The 9,886-nt window shown below is 35.3% G+C and overlaps 1 protein-coding gene across 1 annotated transcript; it reads right to left on the reverse strand.

The window, feature by feature from the left end:
• Nucleotides 1-654: 654 nt before the first annotated feature.
• On the reverse strand, nucleotides 655-1,649 carry LOC149787961 (sex peptide receptor-like). Its single transcript, XM_089973500.1, has one exon. It carries the CDS (start codon nucleotides 1,600-1,602, stop codon nucleotides 655-657), a length of 948 nt encoding a protein of 315 aa, XP_089829626.1. The 5' UTR covers nucleotides 1,603-1,649.
• Nucleotides 1,650-9,886: the final 8,237 nt, after the last annotated feature.

The raw sequence follows: 9,886 nt of genomic DNA on the forward strand, positions 1-9,886 counted from the left end.
TTCACATATTCATTGATTTACATACATATCTATTAAATGAATTAGCCAGACTCCGATGTTCCATCCATGATTTAGCTAGAGTGAAGTGACAGCATAATGACATCCTTCCTCGTCAACGTATATATATTTTATGAGACCAAAGTCAAATGGAAGATTAATATGAATTCATTTTATAACCCCAATTTTGAAGAGATCTTAGAAACGGATTCCATCCAGCAGTTTTAACAAAATGCGAGGAGGTTTTTTTATTTTTTGATGCTGTCGAAGAAAGCAGTAGTAAGACCCCAACTTGACAATATGTCTTTCAGCTTCCCATAAAAAACAGAACGTAGATATGCACATAAAGTATAAACATAATTAAATAAGTGATTTTTGTCACATGTTGTTTCTTTCACCCATATGTAATAGGACATATATCTGATGTTATTCCTGTGTAGTCTTACTACGTATTTTTATTAATGTTACCTGAGTTTTGTTCTATTGTATTTTGTTTCACTCAGTCTATGGCGCTTTACGTTATTAAAACTATGATATAACTGCTACATTATGGGCCGACTGCCTACATTAGCTATAAACAATAAACTGTTTTTAGTCGAATGTTCTGAAAAATTGCAAGTTCTATAGTACATCAGTCAAGCTGTTTTGTTTCGAAGTTCAATTCACATTTCGAGTAGTACACTGCCAGCTTCTGCATCTAAAAGCATCTCGCAACGCCGATCGGAATCGGGAGCTCATGAAACAATAAATCAGAAAAATCTGAGAATAGCTCAAATTTGTGACTAATTCACATATAGCACTAAGCTGTCCGCCGATTTGGATAGGCAACAGGATAATATTTAAGGAAATTTCAATTGCTTGAAAGATTGCTCTTGGAATTTCCACCAACCATACAAGAGTAATAATGGCGATTGTCAACTTTGTCGAACGATGCCTTTCGCTGCTGCGCTTGTTTGTTTCCTCACTTCGAACCCGTGATATATGAAATATACGATGACTGTTTTGCAGCTGATGGCGAATGGATTCTTGATATGTTAAACGGAGCAGCATGGCAGAATCTAATGTCAATAGGAACAGACAAGGTAAAAATGCTTCTAAAATAATACCGGTCCAGATCAAAATTCCTCTTGAATTTTCAAAGTTTATCCCAAGAATTGACAGCAAACTCACCTCACACGCCTCTACATTTTTGTTTTTATCAATCAGAGACGGCAGTGTAACTTTCGTAAATCCATAGGCCACAAAACTTATAGAATGAATCAGAGCAGAAAAGATGCAAATTGTTAGGATTACTGTGATTGTCCTTTTCATCGTAAATAGACGTATCGATATCAACGGAAATCTTACACTGACGTAACGAAGGAAGGCAAGTGCGACGCTGAGCCAAATGGACACCGTATGGCATACTGCTGGAATCGGATAACTGAAATAGTAAGTCGATCTGCAAAGAGCGGGAGGAATATATTCTTTATAATGTCCGAAAGTGTAGTAATACATGTCAGTTATCGCAGGAAACGCCATGGTCAGTGTGTCCGATATTGCTATTCCAATAAGGATAGTGTTTACTGATGATCTCATTTTTGGTTGGGAAAGTACTCTAATCATGACCGCGTTAATACTGAAAACGAACAAAGTCAGCACAGGTTTGATGTATCCGTATAAATTATTTGCAAACCCTTCTGGTATGTGACGAAGATATGTGTAATACATGTTTGTATCACGTGTTGCATTTAAATTTAGTGTAACATTATCCACATCAACCATTTTCAGTGGAATAAGAATTCGCCCTAAGTCTTCTTGACGGATATTCGGACAATATGATCAGTGAAGAATTTGATGTTTGAAATTATAATGTGTATCGTTATCTTTGCCCACATGTTGTGACAATCGACTTTTTAAAAGCAACTGTTAGCTTAATATTTGTTCATCTCTTTTGTCGTATTTGTTTTTCTAGAAGAACATTATCGAATAGGAATGAAGTAGCTTTAATTTACTATTAAGATACAAATGTCAGCTTACTACTATATAGCAATCTAGTTACCAATAATATCCTACCTGGAATATCGATGGCTTGCTTTTTAGGTAAACAAGTACTTGTGTTTTTGATATGCAACATTTGGTCTTTAAAAATGTGATAAGGACCTACGCATTATATTTTTCAAGTTTGCACAAACGAACATATTTTCTCTCATCCACGTAAGCTGTTAAAAATAAATATGTATAATCTTTCCATCATTCGCGCTATTAACAATTTTTTTTCGCATCAAAAGGTTTTCGAATTTATGCAAAATTTGGTTTCCTTGGATCCACTGCAACAACACGTATTCAAATTTCACCTAGAAAAATGGTTGGACGTCAATATTCAACTATTCACATAAAGTTTAATGATGTGAAACTAAATTACGTTAGGCAAAATAAATATTTAGTAGTTCAAATTGATAACAGTATGTCAAAGTCAGAGACGTTAGAAATGTTATCAAAATGTCTAAGAATATAATTTGGTTACTATAAAAACAAATTAAAGAATTTAATCAAACATCACATGTGGCAATGCCTCTAAAACAAAGTTTTCAAGAGCCGAAAGACTTCACAAACGAGGCATCAGAATTTATCCTTGACAAAAATGTTGATAATTTCTATAAATGTATGAATAGTTTTAAGATCATGACATTCTATGCAAGAATGTTTGTTTAAGAAAGCAAAATTTATGTTTAATGTTTCAAACGCTTCTTAGCCTTACTGTATAAATGGCATCTCAGGTAAAAGGATCAATACTATAGATGGCAGTGAACCGATACTATACTTTCTTCCTGAGCCCAAAAATGAACTGTATAAAAATGATTGCGGTTTGTCTGGTTCAATTATTTGGAACTATCTAATTAAACATGTTAAAGATGCATCATCGGTGCTTTCCTTTCATCACAGATATTTAAATGAGTGCAATCCAGCTGAGACCTAAATCAGGTTATGACTAACTTTGTTGCCTAATTGTACATGTATATACTATATAAAATGTCTCTGGGTGTTAATGTGTGGGGTGAGGTGGGGCTGTGAATGAAAAGGTTTTTCTACCATGCATGTTTGTGTAAACAATGCTTTGTGTGAAGAATTCATACTCTGTTGCTCTTGAGTAGCCCAATCGATAATACCGTGTTGTATTAAGCTTGTTTCTCCGCTGCATTTTATATATTTGCCTGTACATATGGAGGGACACAAGATATATTAGATTCAGGGCTTATTGTGTCACCCTCGTAAAATTAAAAACTCTTTATTATTATTATTATTATTATTATTATTCGTCCGATAAATATCGTCAATAAATTAATGTTTCTTAATAACTTTTGTAAGCAAAGGATTTAATAATTTGTAGATTATGCGACTGGTTGTTGTCGTTGTTGTTGTTGTTATTGTTATTGGTTTAACCCCATTTTTGATCACACGATGGGCTACACATGGCGACCAGTACAACTGGTGAAGGAAGAACCCGAGAAAATCCCGGTAAGAACCACCGACCCACGGGAAGCTACTGGCAAGCTTTCTCACATACTCTAATTGGCCGAACCCGAGATTCGAACCCAAGCAGACAGAGGGGTTATGCAAATAACGAGATCAGTGGACGGATATGATATTGATCGTACAATTGTGGGTAATGTCTGTGTGTTGGCTCTATTATATAAAACTGTTCATGTCTGCCGAATTCTCATTAAATTTGGCAACTTGTTAAAACTCTTTGATGCAAAAAATCTTTGTATAATATACACGTTTTCTGGCAATTTATTTTAAGGAAATGGAAACTGTCATGGGTTCAAAAAGTGAATGCAGTACAGCATAATATGATATGCTGCTTTACATTATTCTTCATTATTTGACAAGCGACACGCATTAGCCTTTTTCGAGCATTTCCTAATATTTTAGAAAATTAAGACATCACTTTGTATTGCTCAGAAACTCAATAAGATTTATGTAGACTACAAAACAAATTTTAAAGTTCATTTTGGTTTTTAAAGCAGGATCCAGGTTGAAACAAAATATTTAGCAGTCATCATTGGGGGGGGGGGTAATATTTATAGATATTACATTTACAGTCTTTACCATTCCATGATGGAATTAAAGATTGAAACGAATTATAGTTCGACTGCTCTCTAAAGTGGTTTGGTAACTCATTCCACAGATTTGCAGCTGCATGTCTTTAAAAACATTTGGCCAAATGTTAGGTTGTAATTCTTAGGACATCCAAAATATTTGGATATCTAAAATTATATGTATTGTGTTTAAAACTTATTAAATCGTCCAGACATTTTGGATCGTGCTTATTCAGTATTTTGAAAGTCTCAAACCATAACCCGAAATCTTCGCACCATACATGTTGGTATTTTTGACATAATTAAATGGTTATGATAGGTGCTTGTAAAATCATCATACACAAATCTCGGAGCACGCTCTTGTATTTTTTTAAAGTTTAGTTGTGTTAATGTTGCTGCAAAAAAATGGAGAGGACAAATATATATAAGATTGTTAGTTTGTTTAATCTAGTTAGCATACGAACAATGAGTTTCAAAATAGATAGTTGTCTGGAAGCTTTCCTACAGAGGTTTCTTTTGCATGTGAAGTGAATCGAATTGCTTTTGCTACTCGATATCAATTCCAAGCAGCTTAACAATTTCTGTACAATGTATAACAGCAATGCTTACATTAAATACAGGCTTCATACTGAATGTATATTTGCCCACAGCTATTGTTTGAACCTCTTGGGGGTTGGCTTGCATTTCGTTAGTAGTGAACCAGTTAATCAGAATGTTAGACTCTGCTTCAAGAGTGTTAATCAAACTGTTAAATTCCGGCAAGGAAAAATATAAAGTGTTATCGACGGCATAGTTATATAAAGAGCCATGCCTAATAAAATAGAAGATATCGTTGACGAAAACATTAAAAAGTAGTGGTCCAAGAATCGATCCCTGAAGAACATCGTTTTGAATTTCAGACCAACTACGCAGGACACCCTGCAACTTAATTTGCTGCTTCCGATTTGAAAGATAGCTGAGTAAGAGCCTTAGTGAGTCACTGACAAGCCTTAAGTCCTTAAATTGCAAATCAGAATAGCAGGAGGGAGGCAGTCAAAAGTTTTCGGTAAGTCCATCAGGAATTCAGCCATATATTTGTTGTCATCAGGAGCCTTCCTCCAGTATTCAAGTAAGCTTAATAGAGTGGTCTGGCATCCATGACCTTTACGAATAACACATAAATGTTTGTTAAAAGTTTTCTCAAAAATGATGCTGTGTCTCATTTGATTTCTCAAACTGTTTTAATATGTTGGATAAAATGCTGACAGGTGTATAATTAATTTTATCAAGAAGATTGTTCTTTTGGAAAATCGGATCTACTTGAACTTCGTTCAGACAATCAGGAAAAAATATTTGATTATATAATTTTGTTAATTAGATCTGTAATATGTCCCACAAGGATCGGTGCCCAGTTTTTAACAGTTTAAGCGGAATATGTCCCCGCCTGTAGCTTGTTTGAATTTTATCTTCTTATCATTTTATGCACTTCTTTATGGTTAACTTTAGCATATTTAGCTTGCCGTAGTTCTCTGTTCATCAGAAGTAATTCTTTTTTCGTGGGTATATATATTTTATTGGAACATGTTGGTCTATATAATTTAATTTAACTTTTAAATATTTTAAAGTCAGAATTTACAGATTCCGAGTCTTTACTGGAAGACAGGGAATTAAAAGAAGCATTTTATAAATCATTTACAAAGTCAATCACATCAAAATCTTTGTTAAGTTTGTACGATGTTTTTTTCCTGGTTGTAGAATGCACAGTGCTCTTAAATGAGTAAAAACCAAATTATGAAAATCCCTAATACCATTAGTTACAGATAAGGTATAAATGCGTTAGTTCTGTTTATTTGTAAGAATGAAGTCAACACAAGATTACACCCATTCTTAAAACACGTAGGCTCTTTAATTAGGCATGTCAGATAGAACAAATATCAAATATATCACGTAGAGATATGGGTTTGGATAGGCCCTGCATAGCTAAATTTAGGTCACCAATGATAATACAATTTTCATACTTTACTAGACTTATGCCAGGCGATTTCCGAAAAATGTTTTTCATTTATCAATGGTTCTATACACGCTATGGATCAAACATTTATAATTCGTAGGTACAGTTCATAAGTAATCTGCACAAGGTGCTCAGATACTAGTTCTTTCATCCTACGTGCAGGGATATCTGAACGAATAAATGACATTATACTGTCATTGGCTGGCTGTACAATCTATTCTCTCGAGTTTGTACCCATCAATAAGAAAAAGACTGCCAGTGAAGGAAGAATAAAGTTTTATTTCCGATATAGCAATAAAATATAGTGTTATCGACTAAAACCTCATAGATTTCAACAAACTTGTATATTACACTATTAATTGTTTATATGAGCAATAATACAATTCTTGGGGTGCTTCTTCTTGGTATCACACAGAAGAAAAACTATCTAGATAAAGATGAAGTGATTATACCCGCCCAGGCAACGCAAGCCATAAAAAGATTAGGGAATGCCATCGAAACGAGATGGAACCTCCGAGCGCAAACAAGGATAACGACCCTCCTGCTAATGTGAGAAGAGGATACATACACCAACATATAAGCTAGCCACAACGGAGAACCAGGCCACGATCACAGCGGCCAATAAGAGGAGAAAGAGCCGCGCCAGCAAAATAGATCTTCCCTGTTGAGGAAGACCAATATCAGCTCAAATGACAGAAAAGAATATATAGTCACAGACCTCAGTTAGAAACTTGGAAGTGGGAAAAATACCCGACAACCATTATGTCGGAAACAACAACAAAATAAGAAGAAGAAAACATACAGAGCACAGGCCAAGAAACCTGAACAACCTAAGTAAAAGCAAGGGACTGCAGCAAACACCAAAGAAAAAGAATCAATTTACAATGAAGACAGATTTTTTAAAAAACCACAGCCTGAAGAAAATTTTACATGATCGAGCAAATGCGTCAAGGCTTGTCACATCTGACATCTACTGACGCGGTGATCGTCCAATATAGAGCGACCAAACCCCCTTCCGTCGTTAAACGCAGATTACTGCCGAGCCAACGACTGTCCAGACATGTATAGAAGCCATTCCGTATCCAGACACTTTTCAATATGCGATATTCTGCGGGAGATGTTTAATTTTAAACCTCAATCAAGTGTAAACCACAGGTGTTCGATGCGAGCTTGATGTTGAAAACAAGCAATAATATGAAGGAAAAACATTATACCTAGAGACAAAATTACGTTAGATTACACATATGACCCGTTCTGACATACAACCATGTATATCATACTTTAAATGAGACAAGTAAGTAACTTCCAAAAACTTAGTTCCGAGCTTGACCCTCGAGTTCCTTCTGCTATTTTCGTATTTGAAAGCACACTATCATAAGTCATAAATCATTGCTTTACTCCTGAGATAATTTTCTATTCCTCAAGCCAACATCGATTTTCTGAGCTGCACCAAACTGAAATTCTGGGCTCCGAAACGATTGAATTTCGCGAAACTTGACTGCGGGGGCAAAGATACGCTCCTGTGCAACGAGCTCTATTTTGGTGAGAGATACGGTATTTGTAACTTTACGGTACAATCCTTCATTTTTCTAAGAACAGTGGCAAATGCAGAAGTATGTTCCTACTTACCATCAACTCGATTCAACTTTAGGAATTCTGTTCCACAGAAGTCCACACAAATCCAAAACACATCACACTCATTTTCGCAATATCCCAACTATGCGGCACACAAGTTAACGGCTAGCTACGATATCGTAGCCTCAAATTGATTTGTTGTGGTTGAGGCTACGAACTGATCCCATATCATGTAATGGAGCACAAAAACATCATCACTAAAGTCAGAAAAACGAATAGCGTACAAATCTACTACATAAGTATAATCACGTTGTGAAAGAAGTTTGGCTTATTTTGAATTTAGTAAGCCCTTACACGATAAAGTAAATTGGCATAGTTACACTAACCTCACCCTGTCTGCCATGACAGATAACGCGAGACTCTCGCCGTGACCCCTTTTCTATGTAAGGCTTGTGAGACCATATTTGGATATTCTATACTATGTTATTATCAATCAAGTAGCGAATAATCGCTTCTTGGTGGAATTTTAAAGTTGCCGATAAACCGTATTTACTTTTAATGCGCAGAATTTCTGACCCAAACGGCGCCAAATTTTTACTACGATTTGTTTACGTTTCCAAATAAGCCGTCAATATCCTTATATGGCACACAAAAACGAGGCTGAGAACGGAAGTAATCATTATTTGAATTAATATGGCGGACGACCTAAAGGAAAATATCGGCTAAAAAAGGTAAACGAGATTTTACAACTATTTCTCAATGATTTTCGATACTTCCGGTATTAAATAAGAGGACTACTCAATTTATTGGATTATGTGCAAGGAATTTGTTTAAAGTGTTATTATTAGGCGAAAAGATCGCCGGGTGTGAATCACACACGGCTTGCTCCATTGACACGTATATGCTCATGTTAGTACCATGTCCACGAGGTAGGAGTAAGGGTACTAATATTAGTACAAGTTAACGGCGAAATATGATTGGCTCAAGGGGTGATACTTGTGGTAATATACAGTATTAACCTTCTGTTGCTACAAATGGTCTGACAGTTACAGGTCACCTAAAGTCAGCTCCAGGCTTCAAGCTCAGTTGTAACCCTACAGTATGTGGCGCCGTAGCGGACAAAAGCTGGTCCAATCAGAACGTTGCCGTTGAAATTTTAATGTCATATATCCAGAATTCCAATTTCACGTGTTGTATCAAAAATACGTGTCCTTAAAATTCCATTTTCTAGGTCGAGATTTTAGACTGCGTCTGTTTAATTAAACAGTAGTGGTTGAAAGTTATATTTTATATGTCAAGGTTTCAGATTGTTTCCTTTGAATTACACGGCGGGGGTTGAAATTTCAATGTCATACGTCGAGAATTTCTAATTTACGTATTGGTTCAAATAGTTTATGTTGAAAGTTCCATTTCATATGTTGAGTATTTAGATTTCATCTGTTGAATTACTCAGCGCTGGTTGAAAATTCTATGTCCAATGTCGAGTTTTTAGATCGTATCTTCTGAATTACACGGCGGTTGTAAAAATTTTATGTCATATGTCGAGAGTTTCAATTTAACATGTTGAATCACATTGATTGTGCTGAAAGTTCCATTTCGTATGTTGAGTTTTTAGACTCTATCTGTTGAATTACACAGCGGTGATTGGACATTTTATTGTGGTTGTCAGAATTGTCATTTTTTATATGGTGAAATGATGTGTTGGTGTTAAAAGTAACATTACATAATGCCCACTATAACAATTCAAAATAATATTGAGTATTAAGATACATCATTCTTGTATTCAATTATGAGGCACCATTACATTTCATGCATTTACAGTTTGAAACTTACCATTCACAGGTCGAGAATTACTATAAATTTCTTCGTTAGAGGTCGCTCTAGTGAATGAACCGCGTTATTTTTAAACAAGGAGGCTGCTTCTCAATGCTGTGAAATTCAACAAATGAAAAATAAATACTCGCCATATGAAATGGAACTCTCATCACAAACAGTTATATACAACGTGTGAATTAGGGATTCTCTACATATTATATTGAAATTTCAACCACCGCTGTATAATTCAAAATATACACTGTAAAAGGTCAACATAGGAAACAGAACTTTAAACCTAAACATATAAAATCTAACATCTCAATCTAGAAATGTAACTTTAAGGACACGCAGTTTGATTCAACACTTGATATTGGATTTCTCGACATACGGCACCGAAATTTCAACCGCAACTTTCTCATTGAATAAG

Source organism: Sinohyriopsis cumingii, chromosome 11 (genome assembly GCF_028554795.1).
Source record: "Sinohyriopsis cumingii isolate HCF-2022 chromosome 11, ASM2855479v2, whole genome shotgun sequence".
NCBI lineage: Eukaryota > Metazoa > Mollusca > Bivalvia > Unionida > Unionidae > Sinohyriopsis > Sinohyriopsis cumingii.

What these genes read in the sequence shown, in the direction of transcription:
- LOC149787961 (XM_089973500.1), bottom strand. Translation starts at nt 1,602, where the DNA reads ATGATTAGAGTACTTTCCCAACCAAAAATGAGATCATCAGTAAACACT.